The following is a 15,683-nucleotide window of genomic DNA, read 5'->3' on the forward strand; positions in this document are numbered from 1 at the left end:
CTAAATACAAGAAATTGCTTTACATTGCCAACGTGTGTGACTTTGGGCAGGTCCTTTAGCTGCTGTAGGTTCAATTTTCTCATGTATAAAAAAAGACATGTCTCAACCATCTTATCAGAGATTTACAGTGGCAAGGCTCAAGGATATTACAGACAGAACTCTATTTGAGAACAGTAAAGTGCTATACAAAGAAAAAAGGTTTATTGTGAAAGATGAATAATCTCTGGCTGAAATGTACACTGTTCCCCATCTCCACAGGCAACCCTGTAAATCCAGCACAGTTCCACCAACTTTCGCGATGACGGAAATATTCTATTATTTGTGCTCTGAAACATGGCTGAGACTTATGGTTAATGAGCACCTGAAATACAGGTGGTGTGATTAAGGAATTTAATTAGTTTTGTTTAATTGTAATTAAAGAGCCACATATAGCTAGTGGATAGGGCGTTTAGACAGCACAGGTGTAAACAGTAATCTGACAGACCAACCTTAGTTTTCGGCCACTGCCCTAAGAAACACAAAATCTAACAGCTTTTCAGAAAAGGAAAGCATTCAACAGATGAATGAGCTAGTTGTGGTGACATTCTAAGCTGGAGTTTTACCCATGAGACTCAATCCTTGGAGGGAGAAAGGTTCCCAGAATCCCTGTGAATTTTATGAGAAGAAAATAATATTCTTGCTCCTAAAAATGTGTCCTTGTGTTGAGAGAACATAGGATTCTGGGAAGAAGGAGTTGTAGTAGTAAATAAAGGACTGCTCTGTGTATTACAAGGCCCACTCACTTCTCACTTGGACCTGACCACACAAACGTTAAGGTATCTTGCAGGGTACAATGAGGAAAATGGCACAGCATGTGGAGTCGGGAGACCCGGATAAAAGTCTGACCTCTGACCATATCATCGCTGACAAGTCTATTTCCTACCCTAATTTTCAGTTGTTCCTCAAGTGAGATGAAGAGGCTTGAAATCCATGGATCCTAGCTTTCTGGGAGGCAAGAATCCCTTTGAGAATGTTGTGAAAGCTAAAAACCATTCCCTAGAAAATTCAGGCAAAAAATAGTCCACCTATAATTTTAAAGATATAGTCCAGGATAAGAACACATTATTCTATTCCCAAAGTTACTTCTAGTTCTGCGTCATCTCTAAATTATTTTCCTTTCCATTACTACACACACCACCCTTCCATTCTGTCATAGTGCAACCCTGGAAGAGACCATGATCCACAATTTGACTGCGTTAGAGGACAGTGCCTCCACTGGATAAGGAAAGCTAGAGTTCAAATCAAGGCTATGTGGGGAATGTGATTTTTTGCCCTTAGTAACTGACTTCTCAGCCCTTCAGTCTCGCAGAGAGAAGCAATAACTTCAGGAGCACAGGTATAAAAACTGGAATACAGGGTTTAGCACCCAGAGCAAAACGATTTAGGAAACTTATTTATTACAACCACTTTGGAGGTCGGGGGGCAGTAAAAGACCACGCTGTTTTAAGCCTGAGTCCAAGACTGTTTTCAGATCCTAGACTTCGGTACAGCAATGCCAAAAAGGGGGGGGGGGGGGGGACAATATAAAGGTTAGAACCAAGGGCTCTGAAGGGCAGAAAATCAGGATTCTAATTTAAGTTACACATTTTAACAGCACCCGCAGAGCTCTGTGACCTTGAGCGATATACTTGCTCCGAGTCTGTTTTCTCATCTGCAAAGCAGAGTTGAGGGCAGGCAGCGCTTGATATTTGCAGGACACTTTCGCAGTCCCATCAGATTCTCCTCCCAACCTCATAAAATGGCTTTGACAGCTTTGACGGCTTAGCTTTGGGCCACGATTTGACTCTGGGCTAGTTCCTCGGTCTCAGATGTCCCAAAGGTACCGAACGCTGGAGGAGACTAAGGCTTACAGCTCTTACTTTGTAGCAGGCAGCAGGGCTCAGAGAGCCACAGCAATCAGCTCCAGGTCACCCAGCAAGCAAGTCGCCAAGCGGCGCAGCCCGGCGCTCGAGGGCGGGACTTACCCGAAGGAGCATGCAAGCTGCGCGGCTCACATTCCCGGAGGCACCGGGCCCGGGGGCTCGACGAGCGGGCCGGCCCGCGCACTCGCGCTCCCCGCTGTCGGCGAGAGGCGGCTCCAGTCGTGACAGTGGCAACAAGGAAGTGGAGGCGAGGGCTCGCGCGCGCATCCCGGGGACTGGAGGAGCCCCGGCCCCGCGGCCCCGCCCGGCGACACACGGCGCGGAGTCGCGACAGCCCCTTTCGCTCCTGCTGTTCAGAGTCGGGATAAGAGGTCTTGAAAGGTGGGTGTGGGAGCACAGGTTCACTCCGTAGGCTCTTCACGGACGCCTGCCAAGGGCCCCGGGGGTCAAGCCCCGGGGAGCCCGAGGAAGACAGCTGAAATACGGGCGTTGCCGCGGCACTGGCTAGGCGGCAGCAGCACCGGCACCGGCAGCAGCAGGGGTAATAGCAGCAGTAGCAGCAACAGTAACCTCGAATCGCCTGGGAGACCCGTCCCGGCGGCCCTCGCGGCGCACCGGAAGCAGCCGCGGCGCGTGACTTCGTGCGACCCCCCCCCCCCGCTCGCCTTGCGCAAGCGCGACAGCCCAGCCCCAGCTGAGGGGCGGGTCTTTGAATTGCTTTCGAGATTGAGAAGGGGACTGCTAACGCGTCGGACTACTTCCGGCCTTAATTTCTGGAAGCCGGAGGAAGCTGCGCACGCCCGTAGTGGGAAGTCCATACCACTCGCCCCGGGTCATTGACGTAGGGCGTTTAGGTAACTGGGGCGGGGTTGTGCCGAGTGGAAGATTGAGGCGCCGCTTCACCTCTCAGAGCTGCCTTCGGCCCTGACGGGCCCCAGCACCAGAATTGCCTCAGCACCGTGAGCAAGGCCTGACCCCAGCCCTCCTCAGTCCCTACCCGTTCAGGATGGGGTTCTTCTTAGCGGCGCACCAAGGCGACCTCCTCACCACGGTGATTTACCCTCAACTCGTTCTTCCCACCGTCCCCCCACAGTAATGGGAGTGAGTTTCCGGGTGATTGGAACTGAATGAAGAGGCTCTGGAAGCAGTATGGCTTGTATTGTTCTTTCCCGCCGATGTGACAGATTGTCCCGCATTTGTACAAATCCCCGCACGACCCTCACTATTTCCAGAATGGCTACTCTTCTCTAGGTACCACTGCCACCAACCTTCTGCAAGTCACCGTCATATCCTGCCTGAACTGAAGCAGTTCCTTCCCATCTCCTCTCTTATCCCTCTGCAGTCTGTTCGCACAACAGTCAGACTGATCTTGCACTGTCCGTCTGATTTGGTCATTCTCTGCTTAAAACCCTTTGTAAAGGGTTCTGAATCTTCATTTAGAATACATTCAAACTTCTTAGCTTGATCTACAAGACTTTGGTTTGGATCTTCATTTTCTTTCCATGTCTCCACTCAAAACTGACAATTCTCAGAACAAGCTATATAGCAGTCTACAGTATTAAGAGCACTGGCTTTATGGTGAGCTTTACTGGGTTTGGATTCCAGTCCTGCCACATGTAGAGATTGTTTTAGCAGTAGATCCTCAATCATTGGTTCTCATCTCAGTGAATAGCACCAACAGCCATAGTGCTGTTGGATTACATAGTGCTCAAGCCAGAAATCTGGGAGTTATCCTCCTGCACCTCACATCCAGTCCTTCAGCAAGATCTGCAAAAACATAGCCCTGAACAGACTGCATCTTAACCATCTCCACTATTACTCTTCATCCAGGCTATCATTATCCCCCATGTGGACTCCTGCAGCAGCCTCCTAACAAGTCTCCCTGCTTTTTCTCTGATGCCTTCGATTCTGTTCTTCACACAACAGTCATTTTTCTCCTTGCTCAAGATCCTTCTGTAGTTTTCTGTTGACTCAAATTAACATGTCCAAACTGTATGTGGCCTACTAGACTAACCTGCATTTATTTTTATATTTAGGGCCACCTCTTAGGACACTGGACTTTACCCATTAGGTTCTCCACTTGCAACCAAAGGACGTTGATTATGTCATTCAAAAACAAACAAACAAACAAACAAAATCAACCTCTAAAGGCCTCTTATTTTCCCAAGAACAAGCTACAATCCTTACTAGGCCGTTCTGTGATTTCTATGTCCAAAGACATGTTTTTCCTCACCATGCCATTTTATTTCCTCTAGTACTTCATTGCCTTTGCACATAATTTCTGTCTCATGAATTCCTATTTGTACTTTAAGGCCTAACATCATTTCCCCTTTAAGTGTACTTTCAATGCATGTGTCCCCAGTCGGTCATCCCTGCTTCTACATCTAGTCATAGTACTTTGTAACCTCTTACAGTATTCCATATACCCCAGTGCTTCCTTTCTTCCTTGGTAAGCTCCTCAAATCCACCATTTGTCTCTGTATGGCTGGCATCAGGGCTTAGCACATCGAGGATGCCATGGATGGATAGACAGATGTGTGGAGGTGGTGGGAGAAGTCATTCCTCAGGAAGAAGCAGTCAGAGCATAAGGTCACAGCAGCTTCTCTTGTCCTTTGAGGATTCTCAGGATAAAAGGGCTAAGGTAGGCAATTACCAAAGCTGCTACTGTTTAATTGTGTTTGTTTCCTTTGTAGCACACATCACACTCTAGTTTATCTGTTTACTTACTGTTTACCGACCTCTCACCACATGATATATTTTGTGAGGACAAAGACCTTGACTATGTTGTTCACCGTGTCCTTACCATTTGGGATGTGCACATATTCATTAAATGAATGTATGGCTACCAGAAGCATCTTCCTGCAGTGAACATCCTTCCCAGCTAAATGGTGATAGAGCTTTGAAGATCCCATTTTGGTGGAATTTCAAGCAGGACTGTGGAGTGGCAGAAATAGCGCTTACATGAGTCAAGAAATCTGAGCTGTATGAACCTGGATAGGTCCCTTCCCTGGGCCTCTGTGTCTGTATTTATGAAACAAGCCCCTTGAATTTATACAGTGCACTGCTGTGTGCAAAGCAGTCTTACCATCTACTGTTTCAACCTTTTCTCATAGTAGATGGAGCAGACATTGTTACTATTTTTATATAGGCTCAGGAAGTGTAAGTAATGTCTATAAAAAGTAGCGTGAACCCTATCTTCTCTAGAGTTTGGCCTATATGACCATTTTCTAATGGGATTTTTAAAAATCCAAACCCAAATTTTAGAAGGAATTCATTATCTCTGGTTCCTGATAGGTATTTCCTTTTGTCTTCTCAGTTTTCCACACCTGTGGCAAAACAAACCATGAGGAGAAACAGACACCACCCTGGTAGTTGTCAACCAGCCCTCATACTGCAAATATGGCAAACAAGGGGAACAAGAAATGCTAGCAGTTCTCCCTAGAGGAGAAAATACAAGTTGTAAAAGCTGGAGACTCAGGCAAGAGGAAAGGTGATATGGCAAAAAAGTTCCATATCACTCCTGCTTTATCTATATTAAAGGATCATGCCAAATTTGAAGTAATGGTGAGGAGGCATCTGTGGGACCCCAACAGAAAAGGATGAGGGATGTGCTCTGACATCAATAAGGCTGTTTTTGTTTGGTATCAAGAAATCCATGCCAGAAACATTCTCATGACCGGTTCTGTCACTTGGAAAAGAGCACTAAAGTTGGCCAACATATTGGCTATGATAATATTCAAGAAGGTGCAGGCTGGCTGAGCAGATTTAGGGATTCCCATGGAACTGTTTTGAAAACAGTCTGTAGAGAGGATAGTGACAGATTAATGAATGGTCTAGGAATAGCTAAGGTTAACGAGTGGCATGTAGGGGAAATTATAAAACTGATTTCTGACTGCAGATGATATCTTTAATGTTGACGAGACAGGAGTGTTTTTCCAGGTGCTTCCCCAGAACATGCTAGCTGCTAAACTGGACTATTATAGAGGGGACAAGAAAGCAAAAAAGTTATTGGCAGTACTCTTGTTGCAATGCTTCAGGGACTGGAAAAAATGAGACCATTGATGGTAGGTCAGCCAACCCACACTGCCATAAGAACGTCCATTCCCTCCCTTGTGATTATTGAGCCAACCAGTGGGCATGGATGACACAAGATCTGTTTAACGAATGGCTGATGCAAATGGATGCCAGGATGAAGTAGGCAGAACGCTGGATCCTCCTGTTGACAGACAACTGCTCTGCTCACAACATGCTTCCATGCTTGGAAAGGAGTCAAATTGTACTGCCATCCTGCAGCCACTGAATGCTGGCATAATTCACACCATGAGAGTGATGTACAGGAGCCACCTTCTAAAACAGATCCTTCTTCCTCAAGCTCAACAGCAGTGAGGGTGAAGGAAAAGGACATCAAACAGGCCATCAACATGATTACTGCAGCATGGTAGTCAGTCACGCAGTCCACAGTGGTGACGCTGGCAGAAAGCAGGCATTGTCCCAATGGACCTGGCAGATTCTGACAAAGACGCAGCGCCAGTAAACCAGATGTTGCCATTGAAAAGTTGTGGCATTCAGTGATTATTGCCACCTGTGTCCCAAATGAAGTAAATTTCCGGGATTTTATCATTACAGATGATAACCTCACTGTCTTGCAGGAGCTGATCGACACAGGTCGGCCTGTGCACAGGGGCTGGCAAAAATGCTGATGAAGCTGGAAGTGAATATGGGCAGGGGCATTGCTACCACAGCAGCCAGAAATCACCATCACAAATGCCATCTCAAGTGTAGAAACTTAGATGTAGGTGTTCCTGGTGCTGTTTTTGGACAGCTAAATGGCATAGATGACTATTTAATAAGAACAGTGACACATATTTGTTGATTCCAAAATTACAGATTTCCTCCAGACAAAATAATGTAGGCATTATTTTGCATCCTATTTTGGAAGATGTAGCTTATAAAAATCTTTAAATCTTTAGATTTCTTTAGATAGGATATTGAACTTAATTTTTAAGCAATGTTATTATAACAACATTCCAGTCTTCCGAAATCCTCAGGAAACTTCTTTGAGTGGAATTTGGAAATAAAACTTGACTAATATGTGTGTTCTCTTTTGATTTAGCTAGTGGCTCCCAAACTTGTCTTAACGTTAGGATCACTTGAGGATCTTTTGAAATTTTCCAAGGCCCAGACCTTATCACAGACCAGTTAAATCATGATTTGTGGCAACAGGTCATAAGCAGCAGCTTCTGAAGCTTCCCAGGCATTGCCAATATACAGAAAAGTTTGGGAACTACCAGATAGCCCACAGGAAAACCAAGCACACTGTGGGCCTGGAGCCAACTTCTTCCTAGTAAATTTAGCTCAGTGGTTTCCAAATTTTAGTTCACTTCAGAATCACTTGGAAGGCTTTCTAAAACCCAGATTGCTGGGTTCTACCGCCAGAGTTTGTGATTCAGTGGGTCTTAGGTGGGGCCCAAGAATTTGTATTTCTAACAAGCTCCCAGGTGATGCTGATGCTGATGCGGTCCAGGATCCCTACTTTGAGAACCACTGGTCTAGCTAGATTCTAGCACTTTTCTCTTAGGTTGGCCACCTGAATACTCCCCACCACTGTCAAAAAAAAAATATCTGTTCTTACTACAGGACTGTTAACTTCTTGCTAATTTGGTAACTTTAGAACCTTCATGGTTACTCTTCTGACTCTTCTGCCAGTTAACCAAGAATTTAGTCGAGTTATGTTTATCTGTGCCCAGAGAATTAACAGGTGCCTAGATGGCTATTGAAATATCTTATGGTGCTTCAGACTTATCATTAATAGGGAGCTGAGGTACAGGGAATAAGGTGCATTAAAGAAGAGGCATGATATAATCTAGGAGGCAGGTATATTCTCAGAGAATCCTGTTCATCAGGATCATGGGAGAAAACAGACAAGGTGAGAGGAAAGTTTGGCATGAGACAGCTGTGTGAGAGTATTTGGATGGTTCCCTATTTGCATTATTCACACTGTTCCTTCCCGTGCCTTAATCCGTAATTAAGATGGACCTCGTAATTAAGATGAGGGTACATTACGTTTGCCTTCACTGAAACTACCTAGTAAATAACATTTATTCCTTTGGTGTTTGTTCTTCACAGAAGTCTGCTAGAGCAGAGCTGATTTGAAATTATTTAAAACTATAAATTCATAGATTTATATTAAAGCTTTTGTCCTATAGAGAAGGCATTCTGAATATACTTTATAACACGAGTTTCTATTCCCAATAAGATAAACGTCAGTTTCATCTTTTAGAAGGTATACACAATACCTGTTATTGTTGAAGTATAGTTTTTTCCCTGTTCAGGTTAATTTTGTGGCTGTTTCAGAAACACACAGCAATTTAGTTATTTTTCTGTTCAAACATGTATAAGCAGATTAATTATAGAAAATACAGCTTCCACATTGGACAAAAAAACAACAATCAGAAAAAACAGCAGATGATTAAATGGATGTTTTTGAAAGCTTATTTTGGCTATTTTTCCTTTTTTTCTTCTTTCTTTTTAATATATTTTATTGATTATGCCATTACAGCTGTCCCATTCCCCCCCATTTCCCTCCACCCTGTACACCCCTCCCCCACCATTCCCCCCTTTAGATTATGTCCATGTGTCACAAGTTCTTTAGATTCTATATTTCCCCTACTATTCTTGCCCTCTCCCTGTCTATTTTCTCCCTGCCATCTATACTACTTATTCTCTGTACCTTCCCCCACCTCCTCCTCCCACTCCCCTGTCGCTAACCCTCTACACGATCTCCATTTCTATGGTTCTGCTCCTGATCCAGCTGTCCTCTTGGTTTGCTTTTGTTTTAGGTGTGGTTGTTAATAACTGTGAGTTTGCTGTCCTTTCACTGTTCATATTTTTCATCTTCTTTTTCTTAGATAAGTCCCTTTAACATTTCATAGAATAAGGGCTTGGTGATGATGAACTCCTTCAACTTGACCTTATCTGAGAAGCACTTTATCTGTCCTTCCATTCTAAATGAAAGCTTTGCTGGATAAAGCAATCTTGGCTGTAGGTCTTTGGATTTCATGACTTGGAATACATCTTTCCAGCCCCTTCTTGCCTGGAAGGTCTCTTTTGAGAAATCTGCTGACAGTCTGATGGGAACTCCTTTGTAGGTGACTGTCCCCTTATCTCTTGCTGCTTCTAGGATTCTCTCCTTCATTTTAACCTTGGCTAATGTAATTATGATGTACCTTGGTGTGTTCCTTCTTGGGTCCAACTTCTTTGGGACTCTCTCAGCTTCCTGGGCTTCCTGGAAGTCCATTTCCTTTGCCAGATTCGGGAAGTTCTCCTTTATTATTTGTTCAAATAAGTTTTCCACTTGTTGCTCTCCCTCTCCCCCTTCTGGTACCCCTATAATCCAGATGTTGGAATGTTTAAAGATGTTCTGGAGGTTCCTAAGCCTCTCTTCATTTTTTTTGAATTCTTGTTTCTTCCTTTTTTCTTTTTGGTTGTTTCGTTCTTCCTTCTGGTCCACTCCCTTGATGTGAGTCCCAGTTTCCTTTCCATCACTATTGGTTTCTTGTGCATTTCCCTTCATTTCAATTAGTTTAGCCTTCATTTTTTCCTCTAATTTGTGACTAAAATCAACCAGTTCTGTGAGCATCCTGATCACCAGTATTTTGAACTATGCATTTGATAGGTTGGCTATCTCTTGGTCGCTTAGAAGTATTGGCTCTGGGACTTTGAGCTGTTTTTCTTGAGCCATATTTTGGTCTGTTCAGGCCTGTTCCATATGAGGGGTGGAGCCTTGGGTGTTCACCAGGGCCGGGCGACCCAGTCACTGGGTTGTGATGCTGTATGTTGGGGCGGGGGTCAGAGAGGAGAACTGGCGTTTGTTCCACTCTCTAGGATTTTGATCCCCTCTGTTGCTTCCTGCAAGCAAATCAGGCCCCCCACCCCTGGTGCTGGCTCCTGGGTGTGTGGGCCTGTGCACCCTCCAGGACCCTGTGGGTCTCTCCAACAAACTCTCTGTGAACCTGGGAACTTCTCCTGGAATCTCGACCCTGAAAGTTTTTCCAATTGGTGCTTTTAGGCTTTAATTCCCATCGCTGGGGCTCTGGGTTGCACCATCTGTCTCACTGCACACTCCTTGGCCTGGCTTATCTGCGTGTGAATGTGTGACTGTGGTCAGCCAGCTGCCCTGCACCCTCACTGGGTCTGCCCATTGCCACCCTGTGCCTGGGATCTGCCAACCACCGCCTGCACACCTGGGTCAGTCTGGTTGCTTTTTCCTGCCCGACCCCGCTCTGCTAGCCTCTGATTCCACCCCTCTTACTGGTCTGGCTGAATGGTTTGTTGTTGTCGGACTTCCATACAGTTCAATTTTCTGTGTTTTGGTTGCATTTTTGTTACTAAAACTTTGTCGTCTTTAAACTTGGTTGTGCGAGGGGGTACAGTGTTTCCACCTACACCTCCATCTTGGTTGGAAGTCCTCGCTATTTTTTCTTTTAACAAACTAGTATAATTTGAATTAAAGGTACTATGTATATTTACAACTTGCAACACTTAGGAAAGGAAAACAGTGTCTTTTGGCTGAGTCCTGTGTTTCTGTCTCATCGTCAGTACCTCAACTACCTTCATCATCTTGTGTCAGGATGACTAACTCAGTTTCTCATTTCTTCTCTCACCTTTCTCCTGACATCTGTTTTGCACATAATGTTAGATCTACTGGCATCGTGCCATTTCCTGTTCCCAGCTGACTGTGGTAGTTCTCAGATGCTTACACATAGACACAGAAAACAGTGCGGTGATGGCCAGAGGGAAAGGGGTCAGGTAGGTGGAGGTGGGCAAAGGGGGTGAAGAGATGAGGGTGGAAAGAGACCTTGCTTGGGGTGATAGATGCATAATAAAGTATCCAGATCTTTTGCTGAGTTGTGCACTTGAAACCTGTATGATTTTGTGAATCAATGTCACCCCAATAAATTCAATAAAGTTACGACTTCTGCCAAGATGGAGGCATAGGTGGAAACACTGTGCCTTCTCCCACAACCAAGTTTGAATACAACAAAGGTTTGGAAAACAAAGACACAGCCAAAGAACAGAAAATTGAATTATAGGGAAGTCTGACAACAACACTTCCCTATAATTCAATTTTCTGTTCCTCCGGGATGGTAAGAGGGGCGGAGCCAGCAGCGGAGCAGGGTTGGGCAAGAAAGATCCCCAGACCTAGGTGCGCAAGTAGCCGGGACCCAGTCAGGGTGTGGGGCAGACTGACTGCAGTCACACATTTGTACACAGTGAAACGGACCACGCAGGCCCCAGGGGGCGAACCCAGTGGTGGAGGGCTGACAGCGGTGGCACACTTGTGTGCAGTGGGACGAAATGCGCGGGCCCTGGTGACGGCAGCTGTGGCACCTGTGGGGGCCGCGGCGGGAGGTGGCAGACAAGACGCCATTGCTCCTCTTTGACCCCGCCCCCACATACAGCTTCACAACCCAGTGACTGAGTTGCCCTGCTCTGGTGAACACCCAGGGCTCAGATCCTGCTATGTAACAGGCTCGAACAGCCCAAAAGACGGTGCAAGAAAAACTCAAAGTCCCAGAGCCGATAACTCTAAGCGACCAAGAGATTGCCAGCCTCTCAGAAGCACAGTTCAAGACACTGTTTATCAGCATGCTCACAGAACTGGTTGATTATAGTCACTAGAGGAACATATGAAGGCTAAACTAATTGAAATGAAGGGAGATGCACAAGAAACCAATAGTGATGTAAAGGAAACTGGACTCAAATCAATGGAATGGACCAGAAGGAAGAACGAAACATCCAACCAGAAAGCAATGAAGAAATGAGAATTCAAAAAAACGAGGAGAGGCTTAGGAACCTCCAGGACATCTTTAAACGTTCCAACATCCGAATTATAGGGGTACCAGAAGGGGGAAAGAAACAGCCACGATTGGAAATCTTATTTGAACAAATAATAAAGGAGAACTTCCCGAATCTGGCAAAGGAAATAGACTTCCAGAAGTCCAGGAAGCTCAGAGGGTCCCAAAGAAGTTGGACCCAAGAAGGAACACACCAAGGCACATCATAATTACATTAGCCAAGGTTAAAATGAAGGAGATAATTCTAGAAGCAGCAAGAGATAAGGGGACAGTCACCTACAAAGGAGTTCCCATCAGACTGTCAGCAGATTTCTCAAAAGAGACCTTCCAGGCAAGAAGGGGCTGGAAAGATGTATTCCAAGTCATGAAATCCAAAGACCTACAGCCAAAATTGCTTTATCCAGCAAAGCTTTCATTTAGAATGGAAGGACAGATAAAGTGCTTCTCAGATAAGGTCAAGTTGAAGGAGTTCATCATCACCAAGCCCTTATTTTATGAAATGTTAAAGGGACTTATCTAAGAAAAAGAAGATGAAAAATATGAACAGTGAAAGGACAGCAAACTCACAGTTATTAACAACCACACCTAAAACAAAAGCAAACCAAGAGGACAGCTAGATCAGGAGTGGAACCATAGAAATGAAGAACACATAGAGGGTTAGCAACAGGGGAGTGGGGGGAGGAGAAGGGGGGAGAAGGTACAGAAAATAGCATAGACAGTAGGTAGAAAATAGATAGGGGGGAGGGCAAGAATAGTAGGGGAAATATAGAATCTAAAGAACTTGAGACACGTGGTTATAAACTAAGGGGGGGAGAATGGTGGGGGAGGGAGTGTGAGGGTGGAGGGGAATGAAGGTGGGGGAATAGAACAACTGTAATGGTATAATCAATAAAATATATTTAAAAATAATTTTTAAAAATTCAATAAAATTAAAAAATAAAGCATTTAAGGCAATCTGCTGCATTTGAGTAAAGGCTAAAAATTCTATTAATAAATTTGTGACCAATGAAAAAATTAAAAAATACAAGACTACATTATTTGGCTGAATTTTAGCACCATCTGGAAGTGACTGCAATCTGCATTTCAGAGTGTGTGCTGCCCCAACAGGCTGTTGCCTTCCTTCAGTCCATTCCCATTTTAGCTAGTTTGCCAGTGCTTGAATGGCTAGTCCCGCTTTCTGCCACACGAGGCCCCACACGTTCTTCAAGAACTCACTTGAGTCTTCTTTCTTCCAGCCTTTCTTGAAGACTCCATTACCTGCTCCACCCTGTTTTCCCTCAGGTCCTCAGTACTTCTTGTCTGTACTATTCTTCACTTTTGAGTTAAGCACTTAAAGTTTTTGTCAATGTTCTGTGGCTCTTTAACTAGACGGTAAGCTCTAAGTTCCATGTAAGCAGGGGTCAGTTAGTCTTGTGTGATCTTAATGGTGTGCTGGACACATAATAAGCACTTGAATCAACACTTGAGTGTAAATTAATAAACATGTAATGTGTCAAAGCCACCTTTTTAAGCTATATGAAGCACTGATTCTAAGAAATGACTTGGAGATAAGGTAGAGTTGTCCTCTATTTAAAAGGATTAGCAAGAAGTTTTCATGAATATCATTGCCTGAACTAGTATTGCAATCCAGATTACAGCCTGGTCTTTGATAATGAATAATTCTAATATATAATTAAACCTGTTTCCCTCCACTGAACATCATTGAAGGATTCTCTAATTAAACACATGAGACTTTAGTATGAAAGGTTTGTCTAAGTGCCTTACATTAGTAGTATTCAGTAAAAAAAAAAAAAAAACAAAACAAAACAGGAAGCTCACATTCTTGACTCATTTAACATATACGAATTTGAACCCAGTTGATGGAAATCATATCCAAAAGAGCTTTTGCAGTCTGGTTGACATTGGCTAAACCTTTGATTTCTTTTAGGCATTAGGGTTATTTGATACTTTGTTTTTTACACTCAAACAGGTTGATATGCATGTTTAGTCTGCTTTCTTCATCATGTCCTCTCTGGCTTCTCCCTGCCTCTCTGGTCCCTCCAACGCCACTTGAGAGCTTAGTTCTGCACCTTCACCAATGTACTCTATAGGCCAATATTCCAGAAGGAGACACCTACCTCAGTTGTGCTGTCATCAGAACAAAAAGGTACACCTGACACAGACCAAGTGTTCTATAAATGCTATTGTCATCACTACCCATTGCTGTTTAGAACTTTACAAGTACCATCTAGAGACAGGGACCTGTCTTACCAGCCCCTTTCTTCCACTTTCAACCACCCAGGCTGATAATAGATAAAACTCCAGGGAGTTTTCTTTGTCCTACCTAAAAAGGGCTCTTTAATTAAAAAGGAAAGAATCTGGCAGTGCCCTCAGAGTCCTCTGGATTTGTTTCTTGCTTCAATAGTTATTTGGACATTAACAGACCTAGGGATACCCCTTCTTCTAGCCTCTGACCACCCTCCAACTTCTTTCCAGTTACCACCTTTGGAACCATCTCAGCCATCCTTGGCCTCTGAGATCAGCAAACATCATTTTTGAACTTAACTTTTTATTGCCAAGTAATCACGAGCTCCCAAATTTGCCAGAATCATTCCACCAAGGTGGAGGCTGCCATCAACTGCCCAGTCAACCTGTATCTGCAGGCCTCCTACACCTACCTCTGTCTGGGATTCTATTTCCACTGCCAAGACGTGGCTCTGGAGGGTGTGGGCCACATTTCCCAAGAGTTGGCTGAGATGAAGCGAGAGGGAGCCCAGTGGCTCTTGAAGATGCAAAACCGGTGTGGTAGTCAAGCCCTCTTCCGGGATGTGGCAAAGCCTTCCCAGGATGAGTGGGGTACAACTCAGGATGCCATGGAACCTGCCATTGCCCTGGAGAAGAACCTGAGCCAGGCCCTTTTGGATTTGCATGCCCTGGGTTCCATCCACAGAGACCCTCACCTCTGTGACTTCCTGGATGAGCAGGCAAAACTCATCAAGAAGATGGGTGACAACCTGACTGACCTCTGCAGGCTGGCTCACCCTCACTATCTCTTACAAAGAGAGATAGTTCACCCTTAGGCACAACTAGGAGCCTTTGGAGCCCTTGGAGCCCAGAGGCCTTTGAGGGGCCCCTCTGCATCCCCCTACATCTGGCTTCTGCCTGAGCCAATCCCTGAAACCACTAGGCATCCTTTCAACCATTCCAGAGCCTTCTCCTATGCTTTGGACCAAATGTCAACAATCAAGTTCTTCACAGCAAAAAAAAAAAAAGAAGAAGAAGAAGAAAGCTAGGAGTTATTTCTTTTTTTAAGATTTCATTTATTTATTTTTAGAGAGGGGAAGGGAGAGAGAGAAACATCAATGTGTGGTTGCCTCTCACATGGCCCCCACTGGGGACCTGGCCTGCAATCCAGGCATGTGCCATGACTGGGAATCGAACCTGCAACCCTTTGGTTCACAGCCCACACTCAATCCGCTGAGCTATGCCAGCCAGGCCTAGGAGTTATTGATTGCCAATTATATATCAAACACTTCCACTTATTACTGTTTCCAGAAGATCATAATATAAAAGGACAAATAGGCTCCGATAATGTAATTCCAAAGTTGCAGACCTATGAAAGAACTATTCTTGCTACCTGAGACCAATTCTTTGAAATGGAAATGTGGTAGCATACTCTGGCCACCAGAGGGCAGATGTCAACTCCACAAGGGAGACAGTTCTGCCACTGGAAGGAACCTTAGGAGTAGCCACTTGTAATTTCTCTGACACGGTAGAGACTGAGGGAAAGTACTATGAAAGGAAGACTGAAAACTGTCCTCCCCCCTGTACCCACACTTCTTCCACAGAGCTGAGATGCAGAAAGAGGAGGACATTGGGAAGAGGCTTCACTGCAGGTATGGGGAGATGGTGTGGGCACCACTACAGCAATTATTTCTCACAATGT

The 15,683-nt window shown here is 44.7% G+C and overlaps 2 protein-coding genes across 3 annotated transcripts in view; one reads left to right on the top strand and one right to left on the bottom strand.

Moving 5' to 3' along the window:
- The window catches only part of HMGXB3 (HMG-box containing 3), a 46,350-nt gene extending 43,829 nt beyond the window's left edge, over positions 1–2,521 (bottom strand). Inside the window, exon 1 of one of the 2 annotated variants that reach the window (XM_037044919.1) lies at positions 2,004–2,521. The gene's annotated coding sequence lies outside the window, so the exon portion shown is untranslated. The remainder of the gene's footprint in view (positions 1–2,003) is intronic. The other variant, XM_037044918.1, reaches the window with a different exon arrangement.
- On the top strand, positions 2,014–14,817 carry LOC118986196 (ferritin light chain-like). The gene is made up of 3 exons (XM_037045001.1): positions 2,014–2,282; positions 2,682–2,755; positions 14,318–14,817. The coding sequence occupies exons 1-3, from the start codon at positions 2,014–2,016 to the stop codon at positions 14,815–14,817; spliced, it is 843 nt and encodes a 280-aa protein (XP_036900896.1).
- Positions 14,818–15,683: the final 866 nt, after the last annotated feature.

This window comes from Sturnira hondurensis, unplaced genomic scaffold (assembly GCF_014824575.4).
Source record: "Sturnira hondurensis isolate 20B ecotype Veracruz unplaced genomic scaffold, ASM1482457v3 Scaffold0004152, whole genome shotgun sequence".
NCBI classification, from domain to species: domain Eukaryota; kingdom Metazoa; phylum Chordata; class Mammalia; order Chiroptera; family Phyllostomidae; genus Sturnira; species Sturnira hondurensis.

Coding starts and splice junctions, on each gene's coding strand:
- LOC118986196 (XM_037045001.1), top strand. CDS start 2,014: ATGCAAGCTGCGCGGCTCACATTCCCGGAGGCACCGGGCCCGGGGGCT. Junction 2,283..2,681: donor GGGATAAGAGGTCTTGAAAG/GTGGGTGTGGGA, acceptor AATTTCTGGAAG/CCGGAGGAAGCTGCGCACGC. Junction 2,756..14,317: donor CATTGACGTAGGGCGTTTAG/GTAACTGGGGCG, acceptor TTTATTGCCAAG/TAATCACGAGCTCCCAAATT.